The 21,223-nt window shown below is 37.9% G+C and overlaps 1 protein-coding gene across 5 annotated transcripts in view; it reads left to right on the top strand.

The window, feature by feature from the left end:
* Positions 1-21,223, top strand: part of cep112 (centrosomal protein 112) — a 178,135-nt gene that overhangs the window by 63,384 nt on the left and 93,528 nt on the right. For all 5 annotated transcript variants that reach the window (XM_058770000.1, XM_058769999.1, XM_058770003.1 and 2 more), the window contains 3 exons: positions 5,063-5,198; positions 11,817-11,924; positions 18,541-18,723. In XM_058770000.1, coding sequence (XP_058625983.1) covers positions 5,063-5,198; positions 11,817-11,924; positions 18,541-18,723 — 427 coding nt within the window. The remainder of the gene's footprint in view (positions 1-5,062; positions 5,199-11,816; positions 11,925-18,540; positions 18,724-21,223) is intronic.

The raw sequence follows: 21,223 nt of genomic DNA, 5'->3' as shown, positions 1-21,223 counted from the left end.
GCTGCTGTTATTTTTGAACGGTGCGTATTTGCATGTCAGTCGTAAAGTGTGCGAGGCTGTTTCTGTGTGTTTCTGGCTCTCTGGGGACAGAGGAATGAGGCACTCCTCTTTTGAGGGCGCTGAAAATTTCAGCTTTGCATTTTCTCTCTGGCTTTAATGTGTTGCCTCTTTTGGGGCCCCAGCTTTGATCTGGTGCTGGATGTGTTATCATTCCGTCATGATGAGCTCATGGAGTGGACGGCCTTTGGCTTCACACTGGTGTGGAGAGGTGTAATCCACCTGGAATCCATATGTCTCTCCTAGTGTGTTTATAGCCCACGTCCAGAGAGACTGAGTGTTGGCCAAATGTGAGTCTAATACGAAGATTCTGCATTTATAATCTGGAGTTTGTACATCTTTATAGCCAGATGTCTTTGCTCAGATGCCTCTGCGACTTATAGAATATTTATGATATATTCCACATTTTTCTCCCATATAAAATTAAGCCTCAATGTCTCTCTCTTTCTATCAGAATTTATAGATTGACTCCAATTTGGGATCAAACAAGATTCAACTAGAATCAATGAAGGTAATATTGGTTAAACTGGATTTTCTACAGAGTATTTTGTCCTGTTGTGGAATTTTTATTAGAGATGTGTTTATTATAATATTTTTAATAATATTTTGCTCATGAGCAATTAATTTTATTCCATTAGGAATCATGGTAGTTCTGATTGGAGCTGTGTTTTCTAAAATATTGAGTTTTGTATTTGGTGAAATTCTATAAGAACAAAAATTTAGGGTTGATATAAATCCTTATCATTATTGACTTGGCTTATTATGATTTTTTTATTTATTTTTTTTGATTAGTTTCCTAAATTTTGTATCTCTTCAGCTTGGGAGTGCTTAAAAATATATTTTAGTGTTTTTGATTTAAAATTTTGTTCCACAAATTGGGATTTGGGAATTCTGATTCAGTTCCACAATTCATTTTTTATTTGCCTTTTCATGACTCAAAAATGGGTGTCCCCTCAGGGCATTTTACATTTGCGTGGCATTTACAAATATCAAATACAAATATACAAGTTTTTGTAAGAAGTATATTGTAGGCAAATACTGCTGATATACTGTATGTAATATTTATTTATTTATTTATTTAAATGTATTACCTCAGGGGAAATAATAATAATAATTCTAAAGTAATTTTCAAAAGGCTTGTTTTTTTTATCTTTCTATGTTTAGCATGTGTTCCCCAACACTTATTATTACATGTGTTGTCACTAATGTGTCAATGTAAATCTACAGCCTTTGGGGGAAATTGTTTGTTCTTTTTCATACAGTCAGACAAAAGTGGGTATATTGTGGCATCCATCACAGGTCGGGTGCTTTGAAGGTCACAAGCCCAGGTTCTTTGCAGCTGCGGGTGCCAGAAACTCAGGCGTCGGACGGGTTGAATGCAGCCTGGATGAAAATGAATGGGTGCGTTTGTGTGGCCATAGCATTTGAATTAGCAGCATCTCCAGTCTTATTTACAGTACAAGCTCCCCATCGAAGCGTCCTGCTCTCCACATTGGAGGCGTCCTGTGGTTAAGGAGGTTTGGAAAATTGACCCTCCTGTCTGACTTGTGGCTAGGCGGAAGCACTGTCGCCCTTTCCTTAAGTCCCTTCCTTCTGCTTTTCCCCCAAAAAATCCCCTTAAAGAGTGCAGGATGAGAAGGATTTCCTCTGGTTTGACGGCACATCTTTAATTTGAGTCTGCTCGTCTTCCACTCTTCTCCGAGCACAAACCCCAGCCAAAGCCGACGGCCTCTGCGGAGCTGGCATTCCCCTTTCCCTGCCGCGTTGCTTTATTTGTCCTTCCACGTTCTGCCTTCTCATCTCACCCCTCTCTGTTACGGATGGTGACGGACTGTCTGCTCTGCTCTTCTCCACTTCCACACCCTTGGTCAGCCTTTGTTGTGTTCTCACAGCAGTACACCTACATAGAAACCATGAGATGAACCTTTGCCTTCTTGAAACTTGATGATGCTCACTTATAGATCTTATTATAAACTGTAAGAAAAAATAGGTACTGGTCATTTTCTGCCAGGACATTAGTTTGCGGACATTTTCTTCTAACCCCAAGACTAAACGCAGTGCATAATTTAAACTATGGGTAAACCACCTGTGAAAAATCAGTGCAGAGAACATATTAACCTTTTCGTTAAGCGTAGATCTGTGTAGTATACTGTTTATAGCAAATGGGTTTTCAACCCAGGGACAGACCTAATGGACAGTATCTTCATCTGTTCTCAAAACCAGGCAGTATTCACTGTTACACATGTTGTTTATAACTGAATACACTATTTTTGGTTTGGTTTGGCCAGTGGTTCTCAGCTGGTTTTGCTTCAGGATACAACTTTTCATACCAAGTGTTGACACAGTGAAGTACTATACCAAAAGTATGTACTATACAAAACCAAACAACTTAAATTCAAACATTAAAATGTATTAATATTATCAATAATACCTTTGAACTGCAAAGGACCAACACTGTAAAACTATTAACATAACAGGCCAAATGGGTGGATGTAGGTTGTTGCATTTGTGAGATCAAAGCAGCTGAAGACTGAATGAAGCGGATGGAGAAGCATTTTTTCATTTTTTTAACTTGATATGGTATCTTAAATGTGTGGCATACATTACACAAGACATTAACAACAACAACAACAAAAAAGATGCAACACAACAACCAAAGACCAACAAGTTGAGAACCATCAATCTACTCGTCCACTGCTGTAGGGTCTCAGTGATGCTGGAGCCTATCTCAGTGTCTTGGGCTGCAGGTTAGGGGAACACCCTGGACAAATGGATAGTAGTTGAAAATTCCTAATGATAACATTTCATAATCTATGAACTAGTAATGTGCCTCAATGTGCCCACCATTAAGCCCCTCTAGATTCAATCTATGCATCAGTCTCAGCCTTAAAGGGTTAGTTCACCCAAAAATGTATTATGTCATTAATTACTCACCCTCACGTTGTTCCAAATTGTTGAATAAAGTCATTATTTTAGTTTTCTTTGTGCACAAAAAGTGTAACTTCGTAAAATAACGGTTGAACCACTGATGTCGCATGGACTATTTTACCGATGTCCTTACTACGTTTCTGGGCCTGGAAACATTTCAGTTGCGTTGCTCTCTATGGAGGATCAGAAAGCTCTTGGATTTCATCAAAAATATCTTAATTTGTGTTCTGAAGATGAACGAAGGTCTTACGGGTTTGGATAGGGCTGTGTATCGAGTTCGATACTTTTTAGGCACAAATTTCAAATTTACTATATATGCCACGACAGTGCTTGAGGACACTGGGGATTGAAGCAGACTTCATACTTCGTCCCCTTGTTTTCATTTTGCAGTCTCTATGGCAATCCACTTACAATATTAACACAAACAAAGTAGTTAAAAGCCAATGGCAGACACTTTGTCTATACTGCAAAGAAAGAATGTACAACATCATATAATGATTTTATCAATGAGGAATTGCTTGGATGATGAATAGTGGTCTCTTTGACAGGTGGTTAGAAGGGAGGGGTTTGGAAATAGGAGGGCTGGATGATGTCAAACAAACAAATGGTCAGAGGCAAAGCAAGACTTTTTGTTTTCTTTGGAATAGTGTTCACTGATTAAGCCTTCACAATCAAACCCAGAGCACGTATAAAGAAAGTGAAAAGGAGCCGTTTTGGTTTCATGTTGAGTGTGTTTAAACAAATTTGTGTTTGCTGTTGGTATTCTTCACCATTAAAACAGACAAACAGAAATGAACCACTAACTAAAACCTCTAACTCACTAACTAATCCTCTTTTCCTTGCAATGAGCTGTTCCTTCTTCTCTCTGGAATGTCTCAAAATGTTCAGAGAGAGCTATTTTTGTGGCTTCGCCTTTTTCTTGTTTCTTTCTTGTTTAGACGCCTGTTTTTCTTTTTCTTTCTTTCTTTCAGTGTTTTTTTGTGTGCTGGTTGCTCCACATCAGAGATGAGCAGAAGGCTCTTTTGTGTGTGCTCTGCCCTGAAGGCATTCATGTTGCAAGACAGATTAATAATTACAGACTACACAACAGTCAGGGAGAAACAATTTCTAGATCTTTTGATGTCAAACATGAGAGAGACCAAAATTACACAGAAAAGAGGCCATAGAAAAAGAAAAAAGGTCCCCAACTTTTTTTTTTTACTTTTTTTTTGCGTTTGTTTTGTTTTTAATTTCCTCTTATTGTTATGCCTGTTTTGTATGTGTACACTAAATGAGACGATAACTAAAGAAGGATGTCCTTCTCTTGAGCTGATGAGGATGTTTTATACATACAAGTATACATGTATTTTATACATATTTGTAATGTTTTGTGTAAAAACAAACAGTATTATTGACATTTTATGTTTTACAAATGTTGTTTTTGTAAATCATGATTAACAAAATATGTTTTAAGAAAAACAGTTCCCTGCATTAAATGTCTTCTGTCTCATATCACTGCATGTCACATTTTAATTCACATTTCCCCTTTACTATAGTTAATTCGGTGGCTTTTTGGATATGCTGGTTAACTTGTTTGATGAAGTACTAATATGCAGTTTCACGGGCCCTGGTGAATTGTTCTCTCAATGAAAAGTAATTACCACAGTAATTACACTCGTTTGAGGGAGGGCGAAATGTGCCACACACACACACACACGTGCACGGATATAGACAGTGAAAGCAGGTTGACAAGCTCTTTGTAGCAGTCTGGCTTGCATCTGACAGCTCTTTTGGCGGTTGTGTCTCAGCGTTGTTGTCAGACATGAGTCTGAGATGCTGTTTGTTTTGCGTCTACACACATTTGTGCGCTGAGATGGGCGCTGAAGTTTTCTGTGTGAACATAAAATGCTTCCCCAATCAGCTGATAAAAAATAAGTATAAAGCACAACATGCTGCTTTTATGTGACGTGTTTTGCGTCTGTTATTTTAGAGCGCATGAAACAAAGCTGAGGGAGGAGAACTTTCACTCTAAGAATAATGCAAGTGCATGTATATACACAGGGTGACCCAATTTGTGTTTTGTTTTTTTATGTTGTAGGGATAAAGAGGAGCAGCTGGTTCGTCTCCGGGACAGTCAGAGGTTTCAGGCCCAGCAGGCTGAGAGTGCACTGGAGAACTTTAAGAAGCAGGTGGAGCTCAGCTCAGAGAAGACCTACGCTGACATGAAGCAACAGGTGAGTCAAGGGCACCTACAGTTTACCCTGTGTCACAAGGTTTATGAAAGCGATGCTCTGTCAAGCTCACGGTATAGCGGCGTCACAGCCTTAACCTCTGCACTGACCCTGTGACACACATTCTGACTGAAATCCAAATCACCTGTTTTTGGCTACTATGCAGCTTCCGAAGTCATGTTTACTAGTTTCCAGGTTGCTAGATTGAGCACTTCTGCAGAAGAAGTAATCGCTGGAGTTTACGGTCTCGGTCCCACTTTATATTTCTTGTCTTTAACTATGTACTTACATTAAAAAATGATGAATTGTTTGGTGCAATGTACTTATTGTGTTCGTGTTGTATTGCAAATCACTTTTTCTGCTATTGAGGTATGATATAGGTAAAGATATAAGACTGGATAGGTTTATGGGAGGGTTAAGGTTTAGGGTAGGGTTGCCAGTGTAACTATAGATTTAACTAAAGAAATTAATTACATAAGTAGTTAGAGGAAGGTATTTTTAAAATATAAGTACAATGTAAAAACATGCATGTACACAAGTGCATAAGTACATAGTAGTTAAAGACACTTAATATAAAGCATCATATATTTTGAAAGATATTTAGTAGTGATGCACCAACATTTCAGCAAAAATAAATAAATCTTGAGAGGGGCATTTCACTAAATATTACATGCAAATATTGCATATTCATTATTTTTTTGCTTAACTTGTTAATGATGTCTTCATTATTTAATGTATATTTCAATAAATCTTTCATGAAAGCAGGTTTTTATTACTAAATATTTCCTGAAAATGTTTACATATTGGTTGTAGATTGAAATAGAAACCTAATGATATAATTAACAATTTGAAAATAAAATACGCAACTTAAGTGTTTATATAACTCAGTTTTTAAGTGTTGAAAAAAAATTTATTGATTTATTACATGAATTTTACTATGGGTTTTGGTTGAATTGAGACATTTAGTTGTAATCAAATGCATGTTTCTGGATTATATCCAATAGCATGATGAATTTACGTAGGGATTGCCATAGTTCAAATTTTCTTTGGACAGTCAAAGTTTAATTAAAGGTAAGACTTCTCCTACACTGTGACATCATGTAAAAACTTTTGAACAGTTGCGAGTATTTAAGCACCTTGACTTATTTTTGTCATTTGTTGTAGCTGATGTTACCTGATTTGTTTTCTTTATTATTTTGCAAGAGAATATAAAAGTGAATTATTGCATTAAATTATTCTGTAATCATTTTTGGTAACACTAGTTTAGGGACCAATTCTCGCTTTTAACTAGTTGCTTAATAGCATGCATATTATTAGCATATTGGCTGTTTATTAGTACTTATAAAGCACATTTTAATGCCTTATTCTGGATGACCATATTTTAGAACCCATACCTAAACTTAACAACTACCTTACTAACTATTAATAAGCAGTCATTAGAAGTTAATTGAAGCAAAAGTTGTTGCTGTTAGTTAGTTAATAGTGAAAATTGGTCTAGAACTTAAGTTATCAACAACAAAGCCACACATTGATCCTTTTCTCGTTATTAGCAATGCTTTAAAAAGTAATCGTTTTCTAGAATCCAAGGAATAATTCATAGTAGACTCTCTAAGCGATCATCTCATTCTTATGAAACATAAAACCATCCAATTATGAAATCTAACCGTGACTGGTTGCTTCACAATTCAGTCAAAGTCTCTTTCTGCCTAAATGTGCGTTCTTGACCAGAATGAACTGCAATGTGGCTGCAGACTTTAGGCTGAAAATCTGAGACATTCTTTCACTGATATCTCTGTATAATTGAGTTCAGGGTGTATTTGATCTGTGGATTGTTCTAGGGAGTCCAGACAGCAAGCGATCAGTACTGCAGACTGGAACATAAATCATATCCAATCCAATCCCCTCATTCAGTCTCACAGGATGTCACTGCATTCCCCCATATGGGCAGCGAGCATCTCTCAGACGACAATTCATGTCATTATAAAGCTTCCAGCATGACCTAATAGTTAGCACATGTGCTCCAATACATGGAGCTGTGGTGCTTGTGTGGGCAATGCAGGTTCATCTGACTCACAAGGTGTGTTGATCTCATTTCCTCAACTCTCTTACCTTAAGTGTCAAAAAGGCCAAAAAAGGATTGCGGAGGATCTCTATTAGACTCCTCAGCTGTGTTGAAAAGCTTTTACACTGTTTGAATCCATTTCTCTGAGACAGCAGCCACTGACTTGGTATTAGATGAGCAAACAGATCTCATTGTTAGTCATCAGGAATAGTTACTCATCCTGACATGTATGCTCTATGACTGTTTGTACATTCACCATTTCCATCATAACAATTCCAGCCCCCCAAACAGCGGTGTTCAGTCTGTCCCATCAACACAATGCACATGACTGCAGCCTCACATCACATCCTGCGCACAGATGCTGGAGCGGGCCGCTGCGGCGCCACCCGGGTTCACTGCCACAGCTGCGTCCAATGTGTGCACAACCAAACATTCACGCTATTGTTACCTAGCTGTTAAAAGCCTCTTATTTAGATTTATATAGCCTCCAGATAACAAAATTCATCATTCGAATCGTCATTCAAAACTAAATGACCCAATCAAAATTGATTTAGTTTACTTTCTTAATAAATATTGCTAGTCTTCTTGCACATTTTATAAAGAAACTATATTAAAATAAATAAATAAAAATGAATAATAATCACAATCAATGACCAATCAAATCATGGGCTGTGTTTTCCAATCATAGATTGTAAAGGCCACTGATGCTTTGTTATAATGTTTTTTTTAATAGTTTGTTTAGGTTTAAGATTCTTTTAGAAAACGCAGCCCTGTTGGATAGCATCAAATCTGCTTTATTATTTTCTGCTTTCACTTATAAGATGGTTATTTATGTACCTTGAAGATTTAGCAACTAGTCATGTTGTTAATATATAAAGATTTAATACTATAACAATTGTTAAGTGCTTTTTTCTTGTGAAAGTTATTGTCACTGTCCTGGTACTGCTTTGCTAAAAGTTAAAAACACACCACAGCCATTCTTAGCACATGTGCAATGGAGGCTGCATCCATCTGCTTTGCTTCGAAAAGACTCACAGTCCTGTCATTAGTACTCTTATGAAACTAATGCAGAAAAACAGAGGAGAAACTCGTCTTATGTCATTCCACTGAACACTAGCAGTGAGAGCCTTGGACTGGACCAGTGAACACAAGAAAAACAGTCTCAGTATACACACTGTGCATGCTAAATTTTCTAACAAAAAGCTAAAGTGTATATTTTCTATGCTACAAATGTCACCAAATAAAATTGCAAAAATAAGGACTGTTTGCCATTGGTCGGTCAAACATTGGTCGTTCTGTCAGCTCTGCTGTGTTGATCTGGTCGAAATCCTCTCATACATCTGTACATTAAACCAGGTGCATAGTATTTTTTATCCTCCACAGTTTGTTTGACAGCAGACTTCTGTTGACAGAAGTTTCATCTTCTGAGCATCATACAATGCCTTGATGGTGGAAGTCAGAGATATATAAGTTGGAAGCAACCCAGGGTCTCAGGAAATACGTGCCTGTGGTGACATTTGATTTTACTTGGATTCTTAAACATTTCCTGACACTTTCAAAGTGAAACATCCAGTGAGTGGCACTGAAAACAAGTTCAGTTTTATCTGAAACACATTATTGTGAATCTAGCACCGTTTATTAAGATGCTGGTTGTATGTATTGTGGCAGTTCAGAAATGAAATGTCCAGTGAGTGGCACTAAAAGGTTAATGCTCAGTCATGTTTGAAAATAGCATACAACTTACGCTAAACACCACACTAAACCTGAACTATAGTGTTAACAAAAGCAACAACATGAGATGAAATAAAACATATTTCCTGAAGCAACAATGCCATTTTAGCCTTGTTTACCAGGTGCACTATCAAGCAAGTTTACTGTGTCAGAAAAGCCATGCATATGCAGCTGGTTATCATAATGTATTAGTTTATGTACTATGGTAAAAGTATTTTCAGTTCATACCATTGTGCATTTATAACTTTATAAATCAATAATCTGTAATCATAATTAGCATGAAAATAAATGAAATGTGTTGGTGTTTTACTCCCACTAGTGCTCATGTCAGCTGGAAACTTTAGTGAATTATATGTTGTTTTGAGTTCTGCATCCAGCATTTGATGGAGCCCAGCATTATTTTCTGCTATTCTGTGTGCTTATGTGCGATCAGTAATGAGGTTCCCACAGGAAGTTTTAAACAGGCTTGCATTAAGTCATGTTGGCACAGTGTGGGCAGAGTTCTTCTGGTGCATTGCACTGGGCAGACTGCAAGTGTGTGTGTGTGCGCGTACTAATGGTCATGTAGTTGTGGGCGAGCGTTAGGGGATGCTAAAGCTCTTGCTGGACTCAGAGCTGCTGCCCACATCCTGCTCATATTCTTTCTGATTCACCTTTCTCTTTCCACCCTGTGTCTCCAGCGATCATCATCTGTCCAAGATTCAGCCCACATCAAAGTGTTCCACACTCTTTTCCTGCCACCCCCTCTCTTTTTCTTTTTTGCTGTCCATTTGCATTCATCTGTTTGTAACAGCATCATAGAAAGGAACGTCCTCTGGATAATCGACTGTGGCCTTGACTTGCACATGCTAAATGTAGAGTAACTTCAGCCAGCTAAGAGACTGAATCCATTATTCTGATATAGATGTACATACATACATACATACATACATACATACATACATACATACATATTACCTTAAAAATGTATTCATAACCACATAATAATATATAATATAATACAATATAAAACATGACTAACACTCATATACAGTATCTCACAGAATTGAGTACACCCCTCACATTTTTGTAAATATTTTATTATATCTTTTCTTGTGACAACACTGAAGAAATGACACTTTGCTACAATGTAAAGTAGTGAGTGTACAGCTTGTATAACAGTGTACATTTGCTGTCCCCTCAAAATAACTCAACACACAGCCATTAATGTCTAAACTGTTGGCCACAAAAGTGAGTACACCCCTAAGTGAAAATGTCCAAATTGGGCACAAAGTGTCAATATTTTGTGTGGCCACTATTATTTTTCAGCACTGCATTAACCCTCTTGGGCATGGAGTTTACCAGAGCTTCACAGGTTGCCCCTGGAGTTCTCTTCCACTCCTCCATAACGACATCACGGAGCTGGTGGATGTTAGAGACGTTGCTCTCCTCCATCTTCCGTTTGAGGATGCCCCACAGATGCTTAATAGGGTTTAGGTCTGGAGACATGCTTGGCCCATCACCTTTACCCTCAGCTTTTTTAGCAAGGCAGTGGTCATCTTGGAGGTCTGTTTGGGGTCGTTATCATGTTGGAATACTGCCCTGCGGCCCAGTCTCCGAAGGGAGGGGATCATGCTGTGCTTCAGTATGTCACAGTACATGTTGGCATTCATGATTCCCTCAATGAATTGTAGCTCTACAGTGCCTGCAGCACTCATGCAGCCCCAGACCATGACACTCCCACCACCATGCTTGACTGTAGGCAAGACACACTTGTCTTTGTACTCCTCACCTGGTTGCCGCCACACACGCTTGACACCATCTGAACCAAATAAGTTTATCTTGGTCTCATCAGACCACAGGACATGGTTCCAGTAATCCATGTCCTTAGTCTGCTTGTCTTCAGCAAACTGTTTGCGGGCTTTCTTGTGCATCATCTTTAGAAGAGGCTTCCTTCTTGGACGACAGCCGTGCAGACCAATTTGATGCAGTGTGCAGCGTATGGTCTGAGCACTGACAGGCTGACCCCCCACCCCTTCAACCTCTGCAGCAATGCTGGCAGCACTCATATGTCTATTTCCCAAACACAACCTCTAGATATGACACTGAGCACGTGCACTCAACTTCTTTGGTCGACCATGGTGAGGCCTGTTCTGAGTGGAACCTGTCCTGTTAAACCGCTGTATGGTCTTGGCCACCGTGCTGCAGCTCAGTTTCAGGGTCTTGGCAATCTTCTTATAGCCTACGCCATCTTTATGTAGAGCAACAATTCTTTTTTTCAGATCCTCAGAGAGTTCTTTGCCATGAGGTGCCATGTTGAACTTCTAGTGACCAGTATGAGAGAGTGAGAGCGATAACACCAAATTTAACACACCTGCTCCCCATTCACAGCTGAGACCTTGTAACACTAACGAGTCACATGACACCGGGGAGAGAAAATGGCTAATTGGGCCCATTCATTTCTTCAGTGTAGTCACATGAAACTATATAATAAAATATTTACAAAAATGTGAGGGGTGAACTCACTTCTGTGAGATACTGTATAGGGGGTGCAGAGTCACACACAAACACTATCATGGTAGCACACAGCGCACTAAAATAATACAATAAATAATACCACAAATAGTATGTATATATATAATACCAAAAAGTATCAATGCATTTTACATGAACTATTTTGCTATTTTTACTTTATTTGTGCCCTGTGTATTTTTATGCTTATTAGAATCATTATCAACATGTTAATGTTACTCTCAGCCAATGTTAATTTTACTCTGGTAATGTTACTCTGTTGCGCCCTTCTCGTGAACATTATTTCAACTGTAATTCATTGTGTTTTCTGCTTTCAGATGGAGAAAGTAGAGGCTGATCTGATTCGCTCTAAATCTCTACGAGAGAAGCAGTCTAAAGAGTTCAGTTACCAGCTGGAGGAGCTGCAGCGAAGATACGAGCAGCAGGTCAAACTTTTCTTCAAATCCATTTGCATTACATTAAGTGTGACTAACGATTTTCCTTTTGGTAGAAATGTAGACGAACAAACCATTTGCTCAGACTCCAGCGTTATTATGTTGAGCGACACAGTTCATATTCAAATGAAATCCTCTAGATCACTGGATGGGTTGGCGCAGAATCAAAAATAGATTTATTTTCACATTTTAAGATCCCTTATCATATTCCACTCAGTCTCCACTTCCTCCTGATTAAAAATGTAATGTGTTCATCATTTAATCAAAGTCTTGTTAATTGATAAGATGCTGGCTTTTTACTGACCGACAGGAATGTGTCAGTTATCTTTTCTTATTTCTTTTTTAAGATAAAAATTGCAAATATTGAAATCATCTCACAATCTTATCACATTGCTCTTTAGCAGTATATATATAACTTAATTATACAATAGAGATAGCAAGACGATGGAAGAGTGGTGTTTAATTGGGATGTATAGTTGGGGCCAGGAATTGCATACATTTTAGCAGACAAAATTCTTGCTGCCAAAGAGACATACTAAGTTGAGAGTTAGCATGCAAAAATGTTGTAGCTACAACCAAATGGTTTTAAAGACAAAATTGGGAGGAGTAGCAGAAAAAAACTGTTCACTTACTGGTTACTTGGTTGCGATGTCCCTGTCCCTAAACTGTTGGGACAACCTCGGGACATGTTATTGATGTTGCTTAGTTTTGTTTCAGTATATTAAAGCAGAAGTTCTTAAACCTTCTCAGCACATGATCCAAATAAGACGTTTTGTGTGTGTGTATATGGGGGACACACTTTGAAATATATCAGTTTTGTTATGCAGTATAAGGCGAGGGTGAACTGACGATTTTTGTATTATCTTGAATGCTACTGTTAGACAAGCACTGGTTATTTCATTTGTATATTTGTTGTATTTATTTGATCTATTGCTTATTATTTGCTTTGTCTTCAGTAAGCTTGAGAACATTTTACTACTGTAGTTTTTACTGCATCGGAACTGGTAAAATAGTCTTAAAAAGAATTGAGATAAGATCATGGATCGTGATCCTTCCTGGAATATAATGTGATATATTTTTTGACATATCACACACCCCTATGCTATATTTGTTATATAATTGCTTTGTTTTGTTTTTTTTGCAAAATTCTATTTGCAAAAAAATGTGATAACTATACCCCTTGTGAGAAATGATAGCCTCTGGTATCCATAGTGTTATGCTGTATTTGTTATACCATTTCTTTACTTTTTTATGACTATAACTACAACACTTTCTTTTTTCTTTTCTTTTTTTTTTCTTAGACTGTTTTCAGATAGCATATTAATGTAGTGTTTTATCGTGGGCTTAGTAACAATAAAGTAATGGTAATTCAATTGAATGAGCTATCTACATAAAAAATTATGTAACTATATTACACATAATATTTTTGAGTAGTTTTTAAAGCTTGATTTTATTTCTTTTTTGATTTTGAGTGAGGCCTCAAGTAGGAAAAACTTCACTGCTCTAGCATTAGCAAAGTTACTGCTTATTGAACAAAGCATGATGCCTCATAATGGAAGTACGCAATTATCCATAACCATACACTCTTCTCTTCAGCATAACATAAACTCTTTCCAATGTCAAACATAACTGAACATTAAACATTAAAAAATGTTTTCCTTTACTCAATAGCACATAAAGTAGCACTTAATTTCAATGTTTACTCTTCATATCCAGCCATATGCAAAGCATATCCAGCCATATGCTGGGAACTAACAATCACTGCCAAAATAAAACAGCAAAATTTAGCTAGTTCCCTTAAAATAAATGGGTAGCCTTCTTTCATTGTTTTCAGTTTAATCGGTTCCTCAATTCAAGCCTCAAAACTGCTTAAGTTTCCTTTAAAGAATTAGGAAAAAATATGTTTTTTTTTTGTGAAAAGTTTCACTATGTTTTCTATACAACACTGAACCACAATTTCTTTAACACTATTTTAAGTTATCACCTTAATTTTTAAAATAAAAAAAATTACAAGACCTATGATTCATTTTTTACAGTGTAGTCAATGTGGAACCCATTCTGAAATCAATTTTACTTCTGTAATGTGACATGTATCCACATAAAACTAGATATAATACGAAATATCAGAACAGAGCCACATGGCTGGAGGGTGGTTGACAAATAAAACAGAGCAAGTTAATGTATTTTGATAAAAGATATCAGAAGACAAACAACCACTGTTGTCAAGTAGATTCAAAATGTTAAATTTAAGTAAAGTTTAATAAAAGATCTAGTTTAAAATATTCAAGGCATGTTTTGCACACTTTTTACTTAATTAGCACAAAATAATATTCAAATATTTGTGTTTTTATGAACCAGTACACCCTCATCAGTCAATGAAACCTCATTTTGTGTTGCCACTTCAAATGTTTTGGAAGCCTCAAACAACTCTACAATATTCCTCCTTCATCAAAGGGCAAAAATTCAAGCTAGTGGCTATGCAGCTAGGTTAGCTCGAGGATGGGGAACAGGGTTGTGAGATGGAAACAGGCAAAAATGCACCTCCTTGTCTAGTATTTGCTATGCTAGCTTCCTGTGGTGCTCACAGCTAGCAGCGGACAGGTGGTTAGTAGGGAAGTGATTGAAACTTGCTCCTATTGTTTCCACCCACATGGTCAAATTGATTAATCATTCACAGTAACACCAGGAAGGTAAGTGTCATGTAGCCTTTTTTTTTTTTGAAAATAGATATGTTCAGTTTTTAATTTCATGTCAAACAGAGTTAAATTTTGTTGATTTGACTAAGGGTAAATAATCGTAGTGGTCAACAAAACCAGTAAATATATAATTAGCATTATTGTGAACAGCAGGCTGGCTAATAAATTAGTGCTATGTTTACTATTTAAATAACTGAAAACAGAAAGGCATATTTTTGTGAAGCTTGAGCTGTATTTCACAAAAATTGGATAAGATTTCCAATTGGAAAATATTTTTTCTAGAGCAAAAGTGTGCAATAGATAGGAAAAAGCAGAAAAAACTTGCTGATGGTGCCACTAGAGGGTGACCACCAAACAACCAAATGGGCCAGGAAACTATTTAGGCCTATATCTTTGCTATTCAGACTGTTCAGACTTGACAGTCCCACACTGTCAAGTGATGCACACACACAAAAAAAGGGCAACGCTTTTTTAAGGTGACCTTTTTACACTTGTTACATAACAATAAATGATGCATAATTACATGCAAGTAACCCTAAGCCAAACCCTAATCATAACCCTAACCACATAGGAAATAAATGTAGTTAATTAATATTACTCAGTACCTAAATGTATATTTACACTGTAACAAGGACACCTTAAAATAAAGTCTAACCGAAGAAGTTATTATTATCATTAGAGCTAAATGTGTGAAATATTGCAAAGAATAATAATAATAATAATAATAATAATAATTGGTCTGACAATTAGCAAATTTAGCAACTCTCTCCCCTCTTCTTAACATGTGCTGCTTCAGTTATAATTGCTGTGATCATATCACTAGAGAAAATAATAGCAATTTTAATGAAATTGTGGCAGATTTGGTTGCCAAGGTAACAAGCCCTCAAATATGTTGAGTGTCTAAATTGATTTGTTAAGTTCAAACTGTAATGTCACTTACCCAGAGTCATGCAGGTGATATATATTTGCTTAAAGAAAATGTCTATTTAAAAAGTCTATATGATATTTCTAATTGATTTTTAATAACATTTTTGCATGATAATTAAATACATCCTCCACTGTAAGAAAAAAACCCTGAAAGGTCCATGTATGTACAGTATGTATGTTTGTTTGTTTGTTTTTGCATGACATTATCCATTAAGTTTACAGACATTTCCTTAAATCCCAAAACACAACATAATGCAATGTGAAATTGAAAATGTGGGTTAACCCTGATGGAAACATAGACATGGAAAATTCAAACACATTGGACCCTATTTTTTATGGGCATTTCTTAGAGTGCATTATCATAATATAAGAAATTTGTCTTCTTAATAATTCAAAAAGGATTAATTATTTAAATGAAGTACATTTACATCATTTTATATCACAACTGTCTTGAAAATGTCACAATGCAAATAATTGTATTGCCTTAAATTATGCTTCATAACTTTGGCCTGAAACTCACTTGGGCCCCTGTACGCACTTACTGACTACACAATATTGAAACATTACAATATTACAATAATACATTTTACTGATTTCTCAAGCATTTAGGAATCACTGGGAAGCATCTGTTCTTCTGAGAGCAACTTTGTAAAGGTTTTTAAAGTTTGTAAAGATCTAGTTGATTGACCCCTCAAGTTAGAGCTGAGATGTTTATTGCTGGTTTAATGAGTGTACTGTGGTCTGAGGGTCACTTTAGCCATTCATTCGGACACAAAGAAACATTCCCCAGGATTCCTATCAATGGGACTTTAAAAGGGTCCATTTCAATAGAAGTGTTGTTTCTCTTTGACCTCCTCACCATTTGACGTCATGCCAGCTCGAGTGCCGACACCGAGCTGATGTCTGAGGTCACAATGAGTAGGAAGTTACGCAGTATATGACATTAACAACATCCCACTCACAACTGCGGAGGCTACGTTTGGAGATGACAATCTATCCTATCAATCAACATCAACCAAACTGTCCACCTCATAATCTCTCTTTCTTTTTCATTTTCATGTTTTCTTACGTAAAAAAGCCGAACACAAACAAATAGACAGAATGATCCTTTTTGTAGTTTCTATACTCTGAATAATAGAATATATTTTCCACCACTCTTCATTCTTCAAACAGAACCCCTACTGAGTGCCGCCAAGCTTCCCTCCTCTCCGATACCGCACTCTTTCCCCGGGGAGTCTCCTTCAGTCGCCCACCGCTCCATGACCTCAACGCTGGCGCTCTAGGAGGGGGCGCTAATCACATCTGCCCAGTGACAGCAGCCATTCAGCGCTGGCGCTTTAAGAGCCCAGCACCCAGCAGCCCTTTCTGTGACGTTTCAGTGTTTTCAATCTCTCCCCCACCCTTCGCTTTCCCACTGTCATATCGCCATATATTTGGCGTGGATTTTCACCCTGCGTCGAAAAAAATTAACGCAGAATTGTCAAAACCAAAGCCTTGCTTTGTCGCTTGTCCGACAAGTGCTGTGGGACGGGTTTAACCCATCACAGCAAGATGTACACGGGGCTTTAAACTAAGGTAATCACTGATCACGCTCTATTCATTTGTCATGACGTGTATATATTGCAAATTGGTTGGTAGGATTGTAATGTACCTCCCAACAGAGACCTCAAAATCAGCACGTTTACCCGAGGTTAGCATACTAATGCATGGCGTGTTATGAAGAAATCTGTCCTATTCCTTTAAAACTGGAGGGTTGCGTCCTTTGGCGGTCCCATATCAATTAGTTGAGGCTCTTTCTGTTGGCTGTTCGGTTTTGCCCTATTTGAGATGTCTGCTTGCATCCACCTCTCTTCCTCTACAGAAATCGATAAAGCTGGAGGATGAGGAATCTTCTTACCAAATCTTACTTCAGCTTCTTCAAAATCCACTGAAATTGGAAATGCCATGGGACTGTTTGAAGCGTCTTTTGTGGCCTTGTGCCTGATTGGGTGGGGGAATCAAGCTGAAATCCCATTCATCACCTACACTCAATAGCACCACAGCAGCCTCTAGCTGGCAGGCCAGGTAGGGTGCCGAGCTGCACAATGTAGGGGGATTAGCTTGAAAACTGCGGGGACCAGGCCCCTCGCTGCAGGCTAGCTGGGAGATGGGGGCCGGACCGGCCAAGGTCACCGTCTCCCGTCCGGAGGAGAGTGGGAACGGACCTTGGGAACCGTTGGCGCTGCCTCTCATTGCCAGGCTCGGCTCACCGCACAGCAGGTGCAAGTCAGCGAGATAATGCTGCTGCTAGCTTTTGTGTTCTTTCAACATTTTCATTCTTGCTTTCAATGCTGACCGCATTTTTCTCTGAAAGAAGAAGTTAGCAGGGATGCCGGGTGGATTGGGATTTTTTTAGGCTCTTAATTTTCCATTTTTGTCAAAGCGCAACACTTCGGAGAAGGATTCAGAAGTAACAGTAAGTGGTTATTAAAGTTGCAGTACATCCACCATGACGTTGTACTGTATGGACAGACAAGAAATTTCTAATTAATTTAATTAATGAATGAAGTGTTTTTCTTTCTTTCTTTCTTTTTTGAGCATTCTGTTGGAATAAATAAGATTATAGGGAAAAAATCTGAAAATGGATAATGTGTTTCTTTCTCTTTCGTGTTCATTTCTTGCTTCCTCGTCTTTAATACAGCATTTAATTACAATCGTGGCCATAATTTCATGGCCTTTTATTTATTTATTTTTGCCCAGTGCTGTGCCATTGGCCTTGACAGTACGCTTTTTTCTAACGAGAGCTGAAAGAGAGGCTAGCTTGTCGTAATTAGCGCAAAAGTGGGAGGACAACAACATGTGAGATCATAGTGATGCAAAAACTTGCGTAGGCTTCTTGTGTTGTGAGGCAAACGTGAACTTTTTTCTTCGCTGAGCCATGCACAAGTTGTCATGACGACAGGGATGTTCCGCTGATGAAGTCTTACTCCTTGTTGTCCAATCAGATTGTGGAACTGAAACTGCAGCATGAACAGGAGCGGACGCACCTACTCCAGACACACAATGCCGAGAAGGACAGCCTGGTCCAGGACCACCAGCGGGAAATCGATAGTTTGGACAAGCAGGCGAGGGCCGCCATGGTCCAGCAGCAAACGCAAACCCAGGAATGGAGGAAGCGCGATGCTCAGGTAGGGGGTCCCTTCTTTTCCGTCGCTTCACTGTTTTGTTTTTCTAATTAGGATAATGTTACAATTGATGGCTATTTTACACTGTGTATTTTATTTCATTATTGCATTTTTATATGTTCCACTACATAGAATACCGTTTACAAGGTACTTAAAAAATATATAGTATTTTGCATACTTTTTCGCTGTTGTCATGTTTTTATTGTACAGTGTGGGGAAACAAGGATTTAATTAGGAATAATTCTAAAACGCAAACTTATTGGGCATTATTTTTACGTGCAACTTTCCACTTGAGAGAATTCCTGAAAAATTCATTGAAAAAAAGTGACTGAAACCACAGGATGCTGGATGAAGAAGGTAAATTCCCCAGACCTTTGCCGCTGTGGCCTTTTATTGTAAACCGTAGGGGGCATTCTTCTTTTCTTGGGTTGTTTATTGGGTTTAGTAGGTTCTGTGCACCACCACTGAGTTCTGGTTTTGTCGCTGCAGTGTAGGTAGCATTTATCTGCTAATAAGAGCTATTCTTTAAAATCTCAAACTACTGGAACAGGCGTATGTCATTAAGAGGGTATTAATGAGCTCTTTAGCCATAAAACCTCCATTTTGGTCATCAGCGGGTTTCTGGTGCCTGTTGTGCCAATTGCCCCGTCCGCCGCTTCCCTCTCCAGCCTGGCTATCGTGAGATCCCTGTGGGAAGCCGTTTGATAGCCTTGCCCCCAACTGTGGATTCATTGGACTTGTCAAACCCCAAGATTAAATGTAAATTGTCACCATGGCTAAACCATATTTATTGGCTGCTAGCAAGAGAAACAAGTTCAGAGACATTGATGCTGCAGAGGACATATCGCTCCATGCTGAGACACTCCAATCCGGATATATATATATTTAAGCGAAAATGCGTGGTAACATTTGTTGATAATATTGGTCTACTTATGAAGTGATCTGTATTTTGTGGGGAGGGGGGTCTGTATTGAGTGAAAGTTATTGTTCTTGCTCAGCAGATGTATTATTTGCTTCTGCTAGTTTTACAGTAGCGCTGTTAGTGGTTTTGTATCAGTGATCAATTACTGTCAGAAGTGTTTATCGATGGTTAAACAAAACAAAAAAACATGATGTTTTACAAAAAAATAAATTATAATTAAATACTAGTAAAAACTTAAAACAGAAGCTGTCAATAAATCAATGTGTATCATCATGTATACACACCATCACATAAGTGCCATCAAACAAAACCCTGTTTTTATGTTGTTGAGTATTCATGTCTCAACGTTCTCCATCATGTACTGAGAAGTTAGTTGGCACTTAAAGGAAGAGGTTTGTGGTTTGTCTTCTTTAATTCATTGATGCAGTTTTGGGCAAGGGTACATCAAACCCTCTTCGGCCCAAAAAATCTCCATTCCAAATAACCCCCTCCAACTCACAAAGAGTGAAACTCATGGACTGGAAAAGATCCCAGGAAATATTTGCAAGAATATTGACAGGCACAGACCTGACGAAAGCTAATGCTTCTCTAACGTTTTTTTTTGTTTAATTTTTTTTTTGTTTGTTTGTTTTTTTTTTTGTTTGTTTGTTTTTACCTCAAACTTTAGAGACTTAATATGATGGTGTACCATACCTGTTTGGATTGGTAGACTTCCTATAGGTTGCGGCGCACTTCTGAGATCAGCTCAATGTTTAGTTGTTGTAATCACAACATTACTAATAAGCGAAGACTGATATAATTTGTGCTTTTATATGGTGTCATAACAGCTACAGAAAGTTTGAAAAAAAGCTACTTGAAAATGAGTGTTATGGCCACAAGCCCAAAACAAAAGCTGGATGCCAATTATTATAATGAATGAGTTTTATTTTGAAGTGCAAAAATTCTGTACAGTTATGTCTTTATTTCTTCAGTTTTATGAAGCGTGGCTTGACAATGCACCCGCAAGAAAAACTGGAAGCTTCTGCGTAGTTGACAACAACAGCTGGTAAAACGCTATAACTTTCTGTCCACAAAAAATGTTTGAAATGTAAAAATAAAGTGTAGTTGATGTGCTTTATAAGTGATCCAAACTTAGAGCACCTGGAAAGTGTTTACTGTGAACTGAGCCGCTCAAAACACTTGAGCCGTGTCATTGCAGCATAGCTTTGAAACAGACATTGTGTTGTTGTTCACAGTCCTTGTCCATGCCACTAACAAATTTGCCCAAAACAAATCCCGATCTTCGTTTCACAACTATACAGGAAGCTAGGGAACATCACCAATTCATGAAAACAATCTGCAAAGGAGAAGTTTTGAGCATCCTCCCGGGAAGGCTGTGCAAAGCATAATGGGCGATTTTGTTCTCTATGAAAATTGTAGAAGATGGATTGAACGATTGAAAATTGATCCAAAACAAACAATGACAGCAGTGTCAGTAGGCAGTGCTCATGTTGTATGACTGAGGCATGCTGGGAGATTTAAAACACCAAGAACGGTAACTATTTTTATGTGGTAACTATAACTATATTAGCATCTACACTA

This window comes from Onychostoma macrolepis, chromosome 03, assembly GCF_012432095.1.
Source record: "Onychostoma macrolepis isolate SWU-2019 chromosome 03, ASM1243209v1, whole genome shotgun sequence".
Classification (NCBI taxonomy): domain Eukaryota; kingdom Metazoa; phylum Chordata; class Actinopteri; order Cypriniformes; family Cyprinidae; genus Onychostoma; species Onychostoma macrolepis.
This window is presented reverse-complemented; position numbering and strand designations above follow the sequence as displayed.